The sequence below is a fragment of the Sceloporus occidentalis genome, unplaced genomic scaffold (assembly GCF_023333645.1).
Source record: "Sceloporus occidentalis isolate IW3139 unplaced genomic scaffold, rSceOcc1.0.p SCAF_1, whole genome shotgun sequence".
NCBI classification, from domain to species: domain Eukaryota; kingdom Metazoa; phylum Chordata; class Lepidosauria; order Squamata; family Phrynosomatidae; genus Sceloporus; species Sceloporus occidentalis.
This window is the reverse complement of record NW_028316981.1, coordinates 58,435,279-58,454,632: the sequence shown is the minus strand read 5'-3', so window position 1 is coordinate 58,454,632 and position 19,354 is coordinate 58,435,279. Positions and strand designations below refer to the sequence as shown.

Here is a 19,354-nt window from a genome sequence, read left to right as displayed (position 1 = left end):
GGCAAATGAGACTTCTAATCCTCACTCCCATCTTGAGAACTAAGTCTAAACTTACTAGCAGCTAAAGCAAATTTTGCCACCATGGAGGTAATTAATACATCATTACCAGCCAAAAGCATCTGTTTGAAAGAGAATGTAAAATATGATAAAGGGATTTTTTTATAGGAGCTGTATAAAGAGGGCAATGTAAAAGATAACATTCAGTATTCTCCACTACCCCAGTTTTACAAACAATCTTAGGTGGATGGAGGTGATATTATATCTGCCTCTCAAATAGGCAGAAGGCATACATTGAAACCGTAAGGCTGTGAATGCTTTTCTGATAGTAGCCAAAGTAAGATTAAAAAAAATAATTCTCTAATCCAAATGATGTTTTATATAATGGAAACCAAAAGGAGAAAGAAGAGCTTGAGAGTGATTGTGAGTCGGCCCATTTTGCAACAAGATGGATTTTTCCTTTAATCAGTTGCTTAACTCTACTGGTGACATAATTTGGTAGTGAGTCAACATTAATCTCATAGCTCTGCAGTATCATTCTGACACTATATATCCAAGAACTTGAGGAGTTAGAAGATAATTGCTCTAAAAAGTATTTTTTGGGGAGCTTGAAATCACTCATGGTCAACAACTTCAACCAGTAAAAAGCAAGTGCAATATAGTATGTATACCGGCTTGAAGGGCAATTTGACCTGTTTCTGCTCTCAAAAAGGAGACGGGGTACTTTTAGGAACAGCCAACAGGGATCTCAAGAATGAATTCTGAACAATTTCCAAATTAGAGATACTATTATACCCCCGAATTTCTGCACCATATAATAGTTGAGGAACAATTTTTCTTTGATAAACCTCAATAGAAGGGGCTACCAATTGACCTCCTTGAAGTCTATGGAATTTTAGGAGGGAGTTTATAGAATGAGATAATTTTAACTTGGTTACAACAAAATGTGTTTTCCATGAAAATAAATTGAAATCTTAAGCCCAGATAATTGAAATAGGATTGTTGATCTATAGATTTTGCCTCTAGACTTCAGCAGTGAAGTTTTTCTTTAAACCAGAAACCACAACTTTGGTTTTAGAGTGATTAACTATTAACATTTTGTTTAAACAAAACTCACTTAACTTCTTTAAGAGTCTTCGCATCCCGATTAAAGTAAGCAAGATCAGATAACAGGACAGATGCATATAACAGGACAGAAAGTTTAACATCCTGGATAGATGCTGGAAAGAATCTTGATCCTTTTAAATTCTGGACTACATCATTTATATAAAACTTAAATAAAAAGGGGGCCAGAAGGCAGCCCTGATGCACTCCTGTCTTTAGGAATACTATTGGATAAAACTCCATTTGCCCTAAGTTGGACCCTAATGGTAGTATTACAATGTAACATTTGAGTCATTATAATCCTGATCAAGGAATATTAAAACTAATGCAATTGATAGTAGAGAAGTTTTTTAAAAAACAAAAAGCCAAATAAAAGATATCAATAGAGCGTCTTATCCTTAGAACCTTTTACTGCTTAGATGTATGTATGTAAATTTTGAAATCATCAATAATTACTGGCAATTAAATCTGTTCATGATGTATTTAATGTTTCTAGAAAGCCATAATGGCTCAAGTAGAAGAAAAACGGAAGCAGAAACAACTTGAAGCAGAACAAAGGAAACAGGAAGAACAAGAAGAAGAACAGAGGCTCAGAAAAGAACAGGAAATGATGAAGAAGCAGTTTGAAGAAGATCTGTTTAAGCAAAAACAAAAAGAGGTCAGCATCTTACAGCATACAGTGGCAGAAGTTGAAATCAGCAATCTAATTTAGATAGTGGCATTTGATGCAAAATTGTATTTATTTCCAGTTTTTGCTTCTGTTTAATCCTTGTTGAAATAGATGGGACATTATAGTTTCCCAAAGTAAGGTTTTCTTGTAGAATTCACACACAACTAGAAGGTAGTCATGCCCAAGACTGCCAAGCTACTCACCTGTTTCTCTTCATCTGCCAACAGAATACCATCTTTTTGAATGTTCCGTTATGTGGTTTAGTAGCTTCCTCCCTTTAAACTTCTCTCTTCACTTTCTTTAACTTGTATTTCTCTTACTTTTTTATTTTCATATTCTACTGCAAACAAACAAACAAACATTCTCCACTTCAGGGCTTCAGCACCTTTTGTTGCTTTTATGGCCTCAGCTTTTCATTGTAAACTCTGTTCCACCTATGGATGAAAGGTTTCTTCATCTGATGGGCATTCTCTGTGTCTTCTCTATCTTGGCGATGGACATTTAGCCCAACAATGCTTCATTTGTAAGGACTTCACATCTCAGGCTTTAAAGAATCAGGCTTCATGACTAAAACTTCATTGTTGAAAGCAGTTGCTTAAACTCATCAGTATCAGTATGAGGAGGAAGACCGTTGAGCAAAGTCTGGTTGAAGAAGCCCTTCAACCTGTACAGAAAGAGTATGCAGATCAAATGTGCTTCATACTAACAGTCTATCCATTTCAGTTGGAATGGGTGGTACCAAATGTACTTCTGTGGTTAATACCAAATCTGGCAAAGCCGCTGATGATGGTAGAGATTTGTCCTGAATCTGTTGAACAAGGTAGTGTTTTGGTTTCTTTTCTTCTTAGGTTTGGAATCATTCTTTTTCTTCAGTTCAAACTGCCCAACTGGTGAGGTCACATGCTTCCTCCCAGATGCAGAATGGGGAGAGCAGTTCTTCAATCTCTGTGTTAGAGGAATTGGTGGTAAAGAATCCCTGCTACCGGTATAGCTGTAGTCAATAGTGCCAACAGTTTGGACTATTCAGATGTGTTCAGGATCAAAGAGAGTTGATGCTAAGAGCACTTTCAATACTGAAGGTACTGTTGAGGAAGTCATAGTCATTATCATGATAGGTTGATAATAAGACAGTGAGATGACCCACTATCCCACCCTCTTGCTTGTGTTTGGCTGATTAAGTTCAAGGCACTTGGGCAGTATGTGATTGTTTATTTGTGTTAGTAAGCACATTCCAAGGCAGGGACAACAGGCTCAACAGGTTTTGTCATTTAACGGTACCAAAGGGAGATGCATCTTTGGGGTCTAAAATTTGGTAAATTGTTGTTGTGTGCCTTCAAATAATTTCCAATTTATTACAAACCTAAGGCGAACCTATTATGGGATTTTCTTGGCAAGATTTTTTCAGATGATGTTTGCCATTGCCTTTCCCTGAGGCTGAGAGCATGTGACTTGCCCAAGTTCACCCAGTGGGTTTCATGGCTGAACAGGGAATCGAACCCTGGTCTCTAGAGTTGTGGTCCAGCGCTCAAACCAGTATACCACACTGGCTTTGCTGTCTGGGAAATTTGCCCCGGTCACCCTGCACTCCATTCTACCATTTTTTCAGAAGGGAGACTTGCTTGCATCCGTAGATCTTTGAGATGCCTGCTTTTATATTGGCATAAAGCCACAACATTGCAGGTTTCTCAAGTGATTAGTGGGGCACCAGTGGATGCTGACTTGGGCGCTGTGCTACTCAACATTTTTATCAATGATTTGGATAATGGAACAGGGGGTATGCTTATCAAATTTACAGTAGCTCTCAAAGCACAGACTAGTTCCAAAGGGAGAAATGCAGTCATTCAAATAAGCTGGACCTGAGCCATATGGGGCTTTATACATCAGGACTGGCATTTTGAATCGTACCCAGACTGGCAGTGGAGCTGCTGTATCAAGAGAATTGTGTGTTACCTGTAGCCAGCCTCAGCAATCTGACTGCAGCTCTTGGGACTAGTTGAAGTTTCCGAGCACTCTTTAATGGCAGCCCCACATAGAGTGTGTTACCTTAGTTACATCCATGCTTTAGTTACATCCAGCTGGAATGTAACTAAGGCATGTGTCACTGTGGCCAGATCTGATATCTTAAGGAACTAGCACAGCTAGTGCCCAACCTTTAACTCTGAAAATACACTTCTGGCCAGTGCTGAAACCTGAACTTCCAGGCTCTGAGCAGAATCCAGGAGCATACCCAAGCAGTGGCATCCCCTTCTGGAGTGTCACCTAGTGTGTGGGATTGGGCTTCAGGGGGCAGGGCCAAAAGGGCATGCCCTCACCTCCCTGCCCGGCACAACTTTTACACATGAGTAAACCCATGCTGGCTGAGGAGGAAGGGATGCCCTGTGCCTCTCCATGCCTGTCATGGCTTTACATCTGAATAAACCCATGCTGTGCATGAAGGAAGGGGTGCCCCGGGCTTCTCTTTCCCTGACCATCATGGCTTTGCACCCAAGTAAGTCTGAGCCGAGCAGGGAGGAAGGGATGTTCTGGGAGGTGCGGGGGGGCTGCTCAGCCAGGTGTCACCCAGTGAATAATAATAATAACTTTATTATGGCCATTTGGCCAGCACCACCCAGTGAAGGTTTTCTCTACTTCCTACCCTGTTTTAAATTCCCTCCCAGGAAATAAGACGGAAGCAGAAGAACCCAATGCCAACATGGGAAGGTTCTCTATGGTCCCACTCCACTCAGCTGAATGGGACTTCTTGAGACCACCTTAATCCCAAAAGCAACTTGCTGCCACCAACAAATGATTGACCAGTTACCTCCCTAGCAATTCATTGGGATGGTGCTGAGTCTTATACTGGTAACCTACGATTAGAACAGACACTAGTCAAGCTAAGGCTATTAAAAGGAATGAAGAAGAGACAGAGTATTGAAGCAAAAGGTTTAATATGAAGTACAGAACGTTAAAAGTAAGACATGGAGGACACTGGTCCTCTATCCACAAACCTAAAGAATAAGTAACAAAATAATCATTTCAGCCAAACATACCCCAAACCTAACTGCCTAAGAACAAGCCTTAGGCCTTCTTACTCTCAACCGCCTTAACTGTCTTTTTTCAACGACCATCCAGAAGATTCTTTTCTAAATGCCCTGTGATTGGCTGGTTGCCCTCACACCACCAGTGATGTCATCACTCATCATATTACAGTACCCCCTCCCCTAGGGAAGAAGATCCTGATAAATGGAGGGACTCCCACTTATCACACACCCCTCTTCCGAGGTGTCACCCAGTGTGCTCTGCACCCCACTTGTGATGCCATTGCACCCAAACTGTAGACCTACATCTTTAGGGGGAGTGTAACCCCATCCAGCACAGGCTGAATCCCTAGTCCCTGATCTACCTTTCAACTGACTAGGAGCTCCTCCATCTTATCTGGATAAAGTTTCAATTTGTTAACTCTCGTCCAGTCAATTACTGATGACAGGCACCGGTTTACGACCAAAATGGCTTTCTTGGATTGTGATGGAAAGGAGTAATAGAAGTGAGTGTCATCCGCATACGAAGGCGCTGAACACCAAAACTCCAACTTCTTCCAGAAGTTTCATGTACAGTCTGCCCTTGTCTTACGCAGGGAATCTGTTCTGGACCTCCCCCCCCCCCCCCAATAAGGCAAAAAGCGTGTATGCTCACACCCCATTAGATATAGTGAGGTTCGTGCACGCTGCATAAGTGTGCGTGTGTGCCATTCCCCCATTCTCCTATAATGATTATACATGGTAAGTAGCATGGGAGGGGGGAGGACAAAACATAACCCATTGCCTATGGGCCAATGGCCGGGGGGGGGGGAACAGGAATCCCCCAGCACCACCTTCTGGGTTTGCTCCTCTAGTAAGGAAAAGATCCACTATAAAACAGTGCCCCCAGTTCCATCCCAGCAAGGCAATCCAGAAGAATACTATGGTCGATGGTATAAAAGCCACCGAGAAATCCAGTAGGAACAACAAGGACACACTCCCCCTCCTGCCAACATGGCTCTAGTCACTTTCTAACTTGTTTAATTTGCACTAGCTCCCTAGAAAACCAGGGGGCTGGTTTGACTTCATTCTGTGAGACCTGGACATTTCTCCATTCCAGAGGTCAAACTGGTTGACAGAGTCACATAACAAGACAGCAGGAATCTCCCCAAGAGGTGCCAAAATATATACTGTAGCCGAGATCTTGTCCATGTGAAGTTACACACTGATTTTGTGATACAAATATATTCCCCCATTTGTTTAATGCTCATTTTCTGTCTCACACTATACAGTTCTTTCCTCCTTTAAAATCCATATAAGATGCAAGTCAAATAGTATTCAATACAGCTCCAAGATTTCTTCATAGTTACCTCGTTCAATGTTCTTTTGTGTATATTTATTTTATCCTATTAGGAAATTATGGCCAATAAGACAAATGAGCTGTATCAGACAATGCAGAAAGCTCAAGAGTTGGCCCAGAGAATGAAACAGGAACAGCGTATTAAAGATCTGGCTCAGAAGGGGCATGATATTTCTAAACTGCAGAAGAATCTTTGTAGTGGTAAGTACCAGGCATTTAAGTAGGGCTATTGTACAGATATATATCTCATTGCTGCTTGATAACTACACACAACATCTGCAATTTTTGCCATTTATAATGCTTGGTGGTAGATTTTCAAAGACCCATAGGCGGGTTACAGACCGCCGAAAAGCGGTGGCCTGTACCCGCCCCTTTCTCCGGTGTATCGGAACCTCAGTGGGCAGAGCGGCAGCCGCTGAGGCCCCAATCTGCCGCTTTCTGGGCCGCGGGGAAGCGGCAAAAGGCCCCTTCCCCGCAGCCTGGAAAGGGGTGTCCTTGGATCTCCAAGCCCCAAGGACACCCCGCGGCGGTGGGGAGGAGAAAGGGGCCACTCGGCCCCTTTCTCCTCCACATCGCTGGCGCAGCTGTCTGAAGGCTGCGCCCAACGACGCAAAGCCAAGAAGGAGCTCCGAAACGGAGCTCCTTGCACTGTGTAAAGGGCGCTCTAAGCGGCCTCACGTGGCGCAAGGATGTCACGTCCGTGCCGCCTCGTTTGGAGGCGGCGCGGACGTGACGTAATGGTGGCGGCCGTGTGGAACGGCCGCCACCATTTTGTGCGCGCTCCATGCGTGTTAGGGTTGGGGGCGTCCAGAAAGGACGCCCCTTTCTAACCCTAGCACGCACGGAGCGCGCACTTTTAGGGCCGTTTGTAATGGGCCATAATTCCTTTTTATAAATCCTTGAGGCACCTTAATCGCCATGCCTTTATTGCTGAGGTAGGCAGCTGCAGCAGGTGTGGGGGGCAATTTTAACCCCTGGCTTTTAGTTGAAAATTGCAACTGGAAGTAATTTCAAGTAGAAATGTCCAAGTTTCTAGGGTTTAAGAATGGTTGGAAGGGGATTTAGTTCACTCTTCTTTGACACCTCCAGGAGGGTCAGTTAACCATGTTGAGAAGGAAGATGCCTGAAAAATTTAAACGTTTTTGGAAAGTTCAGGAGCTAAGCATGCCAAGGTTCACTCAGCCTTCCATCCTTTTGTAGGTTGGCAATTGGCTAACACTTGTACACCGCTTAGAGATTGCATAGTTCACTATAAAGCGGTATAGAAATATAGGTGCTATTGCTAAGAGGAGGGAGAGGAGAAGAACGGTGTCAGTGCAGATTTTTGCAGCAGTGTTGTCATCTTAGAAGGCTGAGGCAGTCTTGGAATGAGGTGGAGCAGAATCTGTAGTATGCATGTTTGGGTTTTGTTTTTATTTTTTAATATTCACATTCTTTCCACTTCCAAAGGATCCACAAAATCTGATGACCAATTGTAGTTAGTTCTCACATTTACCCTACATTGTTTTTGTTGTTGTTGTGCCACCAAGTCGTTTCTGACTCATGGCAACCCTAAGACAAATCTGTTGTGGGTTTTCTGAAGCTGAGAGAGTGTGACTTGCCCAAGTTCACCCAGTGCATTTCCATGGGTGAGTGGGGATTGGAACCTTGGTCTCCAGAGTTGTAGTCCAATGTTCAAATGGATGCATAACACTGTAACTGAAATTTAGTAGTTAAACAAGCAAACTGTAAGCAAATAATGTGACTTTCAGGGGTGCAGTTTCTCTAGCAGAAATAAATATACACTCACAATTCTGGAGTGGGTGCCCCCCTCCAGGTGTATGAAAAATAGCATTTACATCCATTTTTGTATTTGTGGTCAAATCTCACTGCAGAAATAATCCATTTTGAGACTGCTTTAACTGCACTGGCTCAGTTCTGTGGAATTCGAGGACCTGTAGTTTTGCAAGACATTTAGCCACCTTTGTCAGAGAGCTCTGGGTTCAAAACACACTGCAATTCACAATATTCCATAGTATTCAGCCATGGCAGATAAAACAGTCTCAAACTGGATTATTTCTGCTGTTTTGAACCACCAGGAACGCTGATTCAGTATCCTTAATGGGGCGACGGGGGGGGGGGGGGCATATTACCACTCTATCTGCATTGAGAGAGTTTTTGCTATGATGCCATGATAATCCATTGTTTGACTGGTTAGGAAGCCCTGGTATGAGATTTTGTTTAATGTTATGAATTGAGCCACAATAAAGGGAAATAGTTATGAAGATCCACCCTTCACCAAACCAAAACAAAAGAAAAAAGAAAGAAAAAAGGATGGAGCAATTTTACATCTTCTTGTAATCTTTTTCTCCCTGAAATATTTGAAGTGAAATTTCTGACCAGGTATGTCCAATGTGGGCAAAGAAGTCATAACTCAATTCTTTAATTTAAACTGTGGGCTGAAATAGATGGCCTGGTTAAGCTGGCTTCACACTGGCTTGGGGGTGTGGCATTTAAACATACCACACCACACCTCCAAACCAGACAAAAGCTGCACCAGCAATTACACACTGGCTGGCTTCTATTCAGCTTGGGGGCATGGCATTTAGATGCCACTCACCTGGAGCCGGCTCTGGAGGCAATGGGGTGGCTTTTTTCCTCGTCCCAAATATTTGGGGCAGAAGCTGGCTGGACTGGGGCTGCTTATCTGTTTATTGCAGCCCAAATGCAACTTAAAACGGGCAGCTCTAAGCAATCCATTTTTGACCATCTGTTTCGGCCCTGTGTCAATGGGTTTAAAAAACAATTGTCTGGATGCTGTGGAGGAACAGTTCACGATCACATGGTTATATCCCCATGTATTTGTCTTTCTCCCTAAAGACCTCATGCGTGGGGATATAACTCGTGATTGATGGCTCCTCTTCACATAGAACAATGACTATGGTAAGAACCAACGCATCATTCCCAAACCTTTTATTCCTGCAAAATCATTATTTAGGAGCATGAATTTCAATTAATTTGTGAATTCTGTGTTAAACTAATGTGAATGTCTGAAGCATTGCAGTTGGGAGCATTATGTAATTTTTCCCCCCTAGGTGATGTACAGTATGAGAGTTATTGTACTGATCTGGATGTCACTGATCACCACAATCACTTTTCCAAAGAAAATGGCAGTACAGTGAATCGGGATGTCAAAACTCTTCTCTCCTCGCGGAAGGACACTGCTGTACAGACAGGTATGCTTGTCCATTATAGATATATAGATATATATTTATACTTTTACTAATAAGACACTTTTATTTGGGGAAAATTCCTATGCTGTGTTCAGTAATGAGGCACTAGTTCTTCTGTAAACATATTTATGAGTGAGCTATATTCAACTTTCTTCTTCATTGTCTTTGTGACTCTCACAAATGGGTTATCTTGCACTTGCACAGTACATCGTTCAGACCTTCTAGAACTTTGTAGAAGCATTTTTATGGTAGTCCTGGCTGATTATTGTATAAATCTTGTGATACACAAAGGAGACTATATAACATAATAGGTTGTTGTTGTTTTTTACAGAAACCACTAAGACTGATGTATCCCCCAGTACTGAAAATTCTGCTGTGCAGATAGGAAGAGTGGACTGTGCATCTCCTGATATTGCCATAGAATATACTAAAGTGGACTTAAGCAGCAAAAAATGTAAGAAAGAGGCACACTGTCTAGATAACAAGATGTCAGAGAAGGAGAATATTGTCAGTTATTGCAATCTATATGAACAGTCCATACAAAAAAAGAAACAACTCAAAGAAAAGAATGGGCAAAAACCAGACTGGAACATAAACAAGCCTTGCAAGAGGTATATTACAGCATCAGAAAAATATCCAAGACGGCTGCAAAAACAAAGGGAAGAAAAGAAAGCGCGTCGACAGATGGAACTGCTTCAGTTGGTTGAAAGAAACACTCCTGGACATCTCAGTCAAAAGAGAGTCATTTCTTCTGGTAGATCCCCCTCACCTCCCAGTGATGATAATAAGAACAAGGTGAATGCAGTGAGAATGTGGTATACAAAAGCTGTTTTGTAACTTAGCTTGTGATTGTATGACAAATGTAAATGTTTGCAATAACAATCAAATGGACAAAAGCTCAGAAACAGAACTCATACAAGAAACAAGGCTCTTAAGTGTAAATGAGATGTACTTAGAGGCGACAGTATGTTTTATCCATTTGTTGTTCAAGATGCTGGGTGAGGAAATAAAGGATTCCCTGTATTCAAGAGGTGCTAGCCTCATCTGATCCAGAAAGTGAATTTTGTTGTGAGCATAAAGAAGTTTTAAAAAGAGAGATTCCCCATCCTGTTTACATAGTAAAGCCTTGTAAGCCCCATCCTTGGCTTTCTTTCTTTTTTGGCTCTTTTTTTGGCCCTTATGTAATTATATTTAAGGTAGAGCCAGTATGGTGTAGCAGTTTGAGGATTGGACTACAGCTCTGGAGACCAGAGTTTGAATCCCTACTTGGCCACAGAAACCTGTTGGATGACCTTGGGCAAGTCACATTCTCTCAGCCTCAGATGACAGCAAAGGCAAACCCCCTCTGAACAAATGCTGATAAGAAAACCCTGTGATAGGTTTTGCCTCAGGGTCACTTTAAGTCAGAAATGACGTCAAGGCACACAACAACAAGAGACAAAGTCATTTAATCCTCAGAAACTGATAGAAAGAACTGTTACATCTTTTTCAAAGAGTGTAGAATAAAAACAGATAGCTTTCAAGTAGAGAACTACTGTAGCCAGCAGTTAGGGTTCTTATTTCTGAAGAGAAAATTGAATCAATAGGAGAAATAAATTATATTACTTAATTTAGTGGAGCTTCTTAATCATAGAATTGTAGAGTTGGAAGAGATCACAAGGGCCATCTAGTCTAACCCCCTGCCATGCAAGAACTCTCAATCAAAGCATCCCCGACAGATGGCCATCCAGCCTCTGATTAAAGACCTCTAAGGAAGGAAACTCCACTACACTCCAAGGAAGTGTGTTCCACTGTCAAACAGCCCTTACTGTCAGGAGTCCCTCCTAATGTTGAGGTGGAATCTCTTTTCCTGGAGCTTGCATCCATTGTTCTGGGTCCTGTTCTCTAGAGCAGCAGAAAGCAAGCTTGCTCCCTCCTCAATATGACATCCCTTAAAATATTTAAACAGGGCTATCATATCATCTCTTAACCTTCTATCCTCCAGGCCATTGGCATTTTTAGCTGCCTCATCACACTATTGACTCATGTTCAACTTGTGGTCTACTTGGACTCCTAGATCCCTTTCACATGTAGTGAAATGAGCATGCTTAGGATTAAATTAAATTAAGGGAGTCTTACTTTAATAGTCTTTGTTCTACACACACACACACACACACATATGCAAATTTGTGTATGTCTGTATGTCCGTCCTCTCTCTCTCTCTCTCTATATATATATATATATATACACACACACACACATTTATACATACAGGGGGCATCAGGACATTTTCACAATGTTTGTAGGCCCTCCTGTGCCATTTTAGGTCCAGGAGAGACCTTTTTTTAAAGCAAAAGTAAGCAGAAGTCACTTCCTTTTTCACAAAGGGTTTCCAAAAACATGGTGAAAATGCCCACTGCAACCTCTAAAGGAGATTTGGGGACAATTTTTTTTTTAACATTTTGTAAAACTGTTCACTTGGAATCCCAATGTGGAAATGCCCTCCACACTCCCAGAGGGCTTTTGGTGGCATTTAGGCACAAAAGGATTTGTTGGCTCCTCTCGAGGAAGGGGGCTGGAGGCTGCATGCAGCCCATGAGCCCTTCTGCATCCTCATCAGAACCTTGTCCAAATAATAAGCTAGCAAGTTATTAAACTGAAATAATTATTTATGTTGTCTTAGTTAGCAATACGCCACCTGATTATTGCCCATTTATTCAGAAGAAAGCCCCACGAAGTTTAGTGGACTTCTCGGTGAGTGTGCATAATACTGAACCCCCTGTTAGTAACTTTAAGCTGCTCTCACCTACATGGTGGCTTCTCTTTCCCAAAAAAGTGCTAAGTTGCTTTTTTCAGTGAGTGATCTGTGATGGACATCGGTACATTTGACATGATGACACATAGTGAAATAAACTGCCAGTGCCCTTTCATATAATTTATTAACATAATTTACATTTTGGTTTTTGCCACACCCAGTTTAAAGTGGCTTACAATAATAATATACAGTACATTTGTGAAAAAATAAGATAGCTTTCAATAACATCTAACAGATACGGCCACCATCTTCAGTGACACTGGTTTACACTTTAACAGTATCTCCCAAAATTGGTTGGATCTAATTTCTATTCTGAGCAGAGTTCTGCTCAGAACAATCCAATCGGTGCAAAAGGGAAGATATACTCTCCACTGGTGACCTCTCAGTGTCCTTTTCCCCACCACTGTGGACCGCAGCCTCCACAGCAGATTTTCAGTGGGCATAATAGATTTCCAATATGATGGGGAGGGTTTTAAATTCAGACCACATCACCACCTTTTGCTAGTGGGATCCCAGCACTGTGTCAGATGCCTCCGACAGATGAAAGGAGGCCTTCCATTTACGGGCAGCCAATTCAGGATCTAGCCCAATCATTTGCTCTCACAGTTACATTTAAGCCTTTTTGTGATATTTCTGCAAGTCCCTTTTTAGTAAAGGCAAGGATGAAAAGGCTGGTATTGCTGGTTTTGTACTTATTAAAATGGTGGGAGGAGCCATTTTTAAGCAGGATTATCCATAGCCTTTAAAATATATGGCTGCTACCACAGAAAGTTTTTTAATTTTTTTGATGAGCCCTGGTGGCGCAATGGTTACATGCCAGTACTGCAGCCACTCACTCACAGACCACACAGTTGTGAGTTCAATTCCAGCCAGGAGCTCAGGGTCAACTCAGCCTAGCATCCATTTAAGTGATCCAAGGTCATTAAAATGAGTAAGTACCCAGCTTGTTGGGGGTAATTAGCTTACACATTGTAAAAGGCTTAGGAAGTGCTTAAGTGCACTAATAAGCGGTATAGAAATATACTTGCTATATAAAACTTGAAATACATCTATCATTCATGACATATCTTGGACCCATTCATATTCTTCAGTTCTTCAATGGTGAGAAAGTGCCATACCCTGCAAGAGAAATACAGGTTAAAAAAAGAGACAGACAGAGAGAGATGTTGGTTGAACAGAACAAATGAGAACTTAAATGTGCATTAACTGAATAATGAACTCATTTTCCAGAAGCATCTCTAAGGCTATAATCCAAAGAACCTTTAGTTGAACCTATGATTTTTAGTGCTAGCACACTGGTGAATACTTATCCACTGACGAAATATACAATTTTATATTCTACCCTCAGTTTTTCAGGTTGATGTGCATTTTTTAACAATTCAGTTTAAAAACATTTCTTGAGAATCTCCACAGGGTTTGACAATCAGAAGATGAAAGCAAAAAACTTAATCTTGATTATATTTGCAGAGTAGTCCTTTGGAACACCTCTATCCATATCAGTCTACTGGTCAGTGTAGATTGGTCCATGCCTAATAACTTAGCCCCCCTTCCGCAAAACTGTCCCTATAAACTTTTCTTAAATTCATCTTTTGGCACTTCATATACAACATAAAAGGTAATTTAAGTAGAAGGGACCCTGTAATAACTATGACTTCAAGTTTTACTGGAAGTCTATTCTACCTTGTTTCAGCAAGACTGTATAATTCTCCTTGCAGACATACTCTAAATGTTAGCTGTGCTTTTCAGTAGATGTTTTTTAATGTTGTGTTACAACCTACTTATATCAAATGCCACACAGTTCAGTTTGGGGAGTATACCAAAGTATTAGCCTAAAAACCTGCACTGTCTTAAGCAACTTTGTTGTTCTTTGCTGCCCTTGAGTTGACTCTGACTCACAGCGACCCTGTGGATGAAACACCTCCAAGATGCCTTGTCCTCCACTGCTTTGCTCAGTTCCTGCAAACCCATGCCTGTGACTCCCCTGATTGAGTCCATCCCTCTGGCATATGGTCTTCCCCTCCTCCTATCATCTACTTTTTCTAGCATTATTGATTTTTTCTAGTGATCCATGCCTTCACACTATGTGGCCATAATTGTAACATTTTGGCTTCCAAGGAGAGTTCTGGTTTGATCTGTCCAAGGACCCATGTTTGTCTTTTTAACTGTCCACGGTATTCTAAGCACTCTTCCCCAGCAGCACATCTCAAATGTGCTGATTTCCTTTCTGTCTGCTTCCTTTACTGTCCAGCGCTCATATCTGTACATGGCAATGGGGAATGCAATGGCATGTACAATTCTGACTTTAGTGCGCAGGATCTTTTCTAGTTCTTTCACACTTACCCTTCCCATTTCTAGTCTACTTTTTGACAATCACCATTCTGATCAATGTTTGGTCCTAAGTATGGGAATTCTTTAGCTATTTCAATTTCCTCGTCTAGATTGCTTTTATGTATTTCTTCTGTGATCATTATTTTTGTTTTCTTTGTGTTCAGCATTAAACATGCCTTTGCACTTTCATCTTTAACCTTCCTTATCAACTGTTCAAAATCTGTGCTGTTTTCCATCAATATTATGGTGTCATCTGCGTATCTTAGGTTGTTGATGTTTCTTCTTCCTGTCTTCACTCCCCCCTCATCTGATTCTAACTTTGCTTTTCTTATGATGTTTTCAGCATGTAAGCTGAGCAAATAGGGTGCAGCCTTGCCTGACGTCTTTACCTATTGGGAATCACTGTTTATCCAAATTCAGTTCTGATAGTGGCCTCATGTTCTTGGTACAGATTTCTCATTAGGACTATCAAATGTAGTGGCATCCCCATGTCCTTAAGTGTGTTCCAGAGTCTAACTTAACCTCATATGATTGTTGTATAGGGATAAATGTCTTTATGTGTGTCATAAAGATGTGTGTCAAGATGTGTGTCATCTTGACTATGTTAAAGGAGGACTAGATTACAAACTACTTAAAGGATCATCAAGTCTGATGTAAAGGTGGTGAGATCCCAGGCCTTTTCACAGCCCATCCCTACCCATATTTAGTATTATCCCTCATCCTTATCCCAGGCAGTATATATGACAATACCCTGAGAGAGTGGAATGCTGTCGGGAATTGAGTTTTATTTATAGATAAATGACTAACTCTAAATCAACTTGCTTTTTATTCACTTTAAAGCACTAACTGAAGCATTATCTACCATATACATAATGGTGAGAAATTAATTGACATTTATTTATTTTGGTCTTACTTTAGGAAGAACCACTTCTGAAAAACAATTTGGTTGAACTAAGGTAGGTATCTCCTCTATTAAATTATTCAAAGAATTTTGGGTATTTTCACAAGATCAGGACTTCCTAACTTTTAGAAATTACAGTACTGTAGTTACAAAAGCATCTTGACTAAATTCTAGTCTTTTAAAGGATTATCTTAAAGATATAAAAACGAACAAGTCAAGGTAAAATCTATGTACGTTTTTGACTATGGCAAAGATAAAAACATGTCTCTAACAACAGAATCCTGTTAGTAGGATATTCTGTAGTACTTCCTGCTAGGTTAGCCCCTGTTACAGTAGATCCCTTGAATCAATAGGAATCTGGTGAGTTAACACCAGATATTATGTACTGCTTCTACCTATATTTTTATTATTCATATATGTTTGTTTTAGCTGCTGTTTCTTGGTAAACCAGATGGGGGATGCAAATTAAAAACACTAAATTTTAGGCAGAGATTAGCTTGCACCCTGTTACATTTTATCTGAGCCCACTTTATCCTCTTCCATTAAATAAGAGTACCTTTCTTCAGTTTTCATATTCCCTTTTAAGATAAATCCATTCCATTGCTTTCCAGACATAACATGGATTGTTTGTGTTGTTAAATGAGTAACAAGGATCTTACAGTGTAAAATATAGCACCTTAAAATGCTAAACATGAGGAACACAGGTGTTTTCTATTCAGTCAATTTTTTAAAATTTAGTGGCTCATTCCATCTACAAACATGAAGCCTTGGCTGATGGTGTCATCCAGTTCAATCATTGCTCATTGTGCAAACTGTTACCAGTTTTGGCCTGTGAGAAAACATCTGGGCTGCCCTTGCTTTTCTTTCTCATTATGCTTTCATATTGGACTATCTGTGGAAATGTTAACTATTTCAAAGTATCCCTAACAAAACTTAATTAAAAATACATTTTTTTCTTTTTCTTCCTTATGCAAGTTATTTTGTTCTTGAAACATTTTGCCACAGAAAATCTTTGGATATCTTATTTTATTGAACATCTATCAGCCATCAGTTACTACTTATCCTAATCTACTTCATAGAGATGTTGTAAGCCGATAAAGGAAGTGAGCAGTTACATTGCCTTTGAGCTCCTTAGAGAAAAGGCAAGATATAAAGTAATATAATTATCTATACGTAGTGCTACTGCTTATGTGGCAGGCTGCTGCAAAGTACAGTACTGAATGCTCAAGTATGATAAGGCATGAAAACAATAGTTTAAGAAGTCATGACTCACGCATATCTGAATATTCAGAATTAGTATCTCAGTAGTTTTGCTGAAGATAATTCAACAAGCAGAATAAATAAAGCATTCACAGCTTGGGTTGTTCATATTTTTAAACAGGTCCGACTCGCCGCCTGTCCCAGCAGTTAAAAACAAATTACAGCAACAAATAAAGACTCCTGAGTTCTCAACTCATGATAGGATTGATGGAAGAGAAAAAACAATCAATATGAATAAGCATCAGAGTGAAAGACATCCAAGTTTTGAAACTGAAAGGCCACCTTCATCTCATTTTGTTCCCTACGTGAGAACAAATGAAGTGTATTACCTTGATCCAGACGCCCCCATGACAAGGCCTTCAACACATGACCCGCAGCATCAACAGCTGAATGGTACTACAATACAGAGTTCAAGAAATGACTACAGTGAATGAATATTCTACCATTATACTGAAATGTTATTTTCCTCAGAGCCCTTGTCCTAGTGACCTGCCTCTGTAGAAAATGAAATCTGAGTTAAACATTAAATTGTTGAGTTAAAACATCTTTCTAATAATAAATATATTCTGGTAGTAATCTCCTAATGTACAAATAAATTTAAAATATTTCTGTCAAATACTGAGACTAGAATTCAGTGGAGTAGTTCTGTTGGATATCACTGTTTTGAGATATTGCTGCCTCGCAGCAAACCATGCTTTGGCAGTTTGGGAATCCCTGGAACAAGTTTGGGTGCCCCAGGAGGCTTAAGCAGGGAAAGAGAACAAACTCTCAATTCTGTCTGCACTGGATATGGTGGTACACTATTAAATTTTTGCCTTTTTTAAAAATTGGTTGAAATTTTTAAAATTTTCTAAAAACCAATTGTACAGTGGAAATATATCTATATTATACAACAGAGAGTGAGCACACACATTGGTTATTTACAATTCAATAATTTCATCTATATTTACCTTTAGATGTTTATTATACACCGCGGCAGACACTTAGCTCCGATCATGTACGGGATCCACTTTTTAATCCTAACATGGTGAGAGACAGGCAGCAGGCCATACTCAAAGGACTTTCAGAACTGCGACAGGTATGGTATTAGTTGGCTCCATTAATAAGTATTTTAGTGTTATAATCTCAGAATTTTGTAAGTACAGTATTTTATGTTTGTTTCCTCTTCAGTTCTTTTCTCATTTTGTCCTTTAACATCCAGTTCTTTTCACACTCTTTGTTTATATTTCCTGAAAAAAAGGGGGGTAGTAAAGATTCCCTTTTAATGGGATCTGTCATCTCATGGATCAATTAGTACCACTTTTCTTTCATGTGTGTATATGTGTTTTCAAGTTGCATGCCAACTTATAGCAACTCCCATGAATTTCATACAGTTTTCTTAGGGAAGGAATAATCAAAGGTGGTTTTGCCAGTTCCTTCCTGGTATTCCTTGGTGGTCTCCTAGCAAAGTCCTAACCAGGACTTTGATCCTGCTTAGCTTTTTACCATGTTTGTCTGATCAGTACATTTATCTTTGGGGGATGTATGAATATATTTTTAGTATAAATTGAAAAATAAAATACCTTAGTAATATGTTGGCCTCATTTGTTTACCTTATCTTATTCATACACGCATCTCTTGCTTCTTGATTACTTGTTTTTCAACAACTCACTCTTTTGATGGTCCTAAATTGTACTCAGAACCCATATATTTGACATATGTGCCACTCCTTCAACTATGCGTCGAAATAATGGGTTGTGGTTATAATTTAGAATGAAAGAGCGGGTCATTAAAAAGGGTCAAAAGAAGAAGATGTGGCCTGGCACATGTAAGATGGAGATATTAAAGAGAGACGATGTGGAGTTAGCCTACAGTATGGCGACTTTCACTAACGGCACTATGGCCAAGTTAAAATTAAAAGAAAATTTAGTCCCCCAGGAGCATCATTGCCTGATGTAATTTTTCCACCCTCTTTTTTCCTCCTCATGGAGCTTCTGTGATTACTGCTTAGCTGGTATGGGGGTAGGCAGAGAAGGTGACTGAACTAGTGGAGGAAAACACAAATGCAAACACATGACGAGCAGAGCTAGGGCAGTATTCCCATTCCCACCCCCCTGCCAGTGCAAGGGAGCCACCGTAAGGTGAAGGAAAACAAACAGCAGCAGCAGAGCCAGCAGTACTGGCAGCTGTGCTACAGTGGCCGAATGAAGGGAGTGGATTGGCTGGGCAGGGCAGGGGAGATGAAGAAGCTGATGGAACCAGCAGAGAAGCTCAAACACATACACCCCACAGGATGAGTAGGGCTCATTTCCCCCATCTCTACCCAACAAATATGAGGTTAGTGTGAATAGTCAGCCTGTACCATAAGACGGGGATGGAGAGAGAGGAAAAACAGCTCCTGGGATCAAGGAAAGGGTATCGCTCTTTCTTTGTGACAGAGAGAGAGTGTCCATGTGTGTCAGGGATTCCTTCCTTCCTTTTCCTGGGAAACTTTGGGCTTTTCCTTTGGGTGCCCAGCTTATTCAACAGGCTAGGGACCAAGGCACATAATAGTTCCACATTTGATGATTTCCAGCTTTTGGCAGTGCCTTGGTCCCTAACTTGTTGAATAAGCAGGGGAGGGCTGCAATTTGTCTCTAGTGGAAGGAATCTGAGACTTGAAAAACAGTTTTCTTCCTTACAGCCCATTAGGTCTAAGATAATTTAGAAAGGTCTCTTACTGATGCCTCATATTTGAGGTCCAATCCACTAGC

At 40.6% G+C, this 19,354-nt stretch overlaps 2 protein-coding genes across 3 annotated transcripts in view; one reads left to right on the top strand and one right to left on the bottom strand.

The window, feature by feature from the left end:
• CCDC66 (coiled-coil domain containing 66) overlaps positions 1–19,354 on the top strand; it is a 53,244-nt gene that overhangs the window by 20,629 nt on the left and 13,261 nt on the right. For both annotated transcript variants that reach the window (XM_089522394.1, XM_089522386.1), the window contains exons 12-18: positions 1,598–1,759; positions 6,181–6,328; positions 9,202–9,342; positions 9,671–10,134; positions 15,380–15,417; positions 16,744–17,015; positions 17,579–17,700. In XM_089522394.1, the coding sequence (XP_089378520.1) occupies positions 1,598–1,759; positions 6,181–6,328; positions 9,202–9,342; positions 9,671–10,134; positions 15,380–15,417; positions 16,744–17,015; positions 17,579–17,700 (1,347 nt within the window). The remainder of the gene's footprint in view (positions 1–1,597; positions 1,760–6,180; positions 6,329–9,201; positions 9,343–9,670; positions 10,135–15,379; positions 15,418–16,743; positions 17,016–17,578; positions 17,701–19,354) is intronic.
• The window catches only part of TASOR (transcription activation suppressor), a 103,494-nt gene continuing 96,378 nt past the window's right edge, over positions 12,239–19,354 (bottom strand). Inside the window, exons 25-27 of the transcript XR_016281019.1 lie at positions 17,573–17,851; positions 16,952–17,018; positions 12,239–13,252 (exon numbers count right to left, since the gene is read on the bottom strand). The gene's annotated coding sequence lies outside the window, so the exon portion shown is untranslated. The remainder of the gene's footprint in view (positions 13,253–16,951; positions 17,019–17,572; positions 17,852–19,354) is intronic.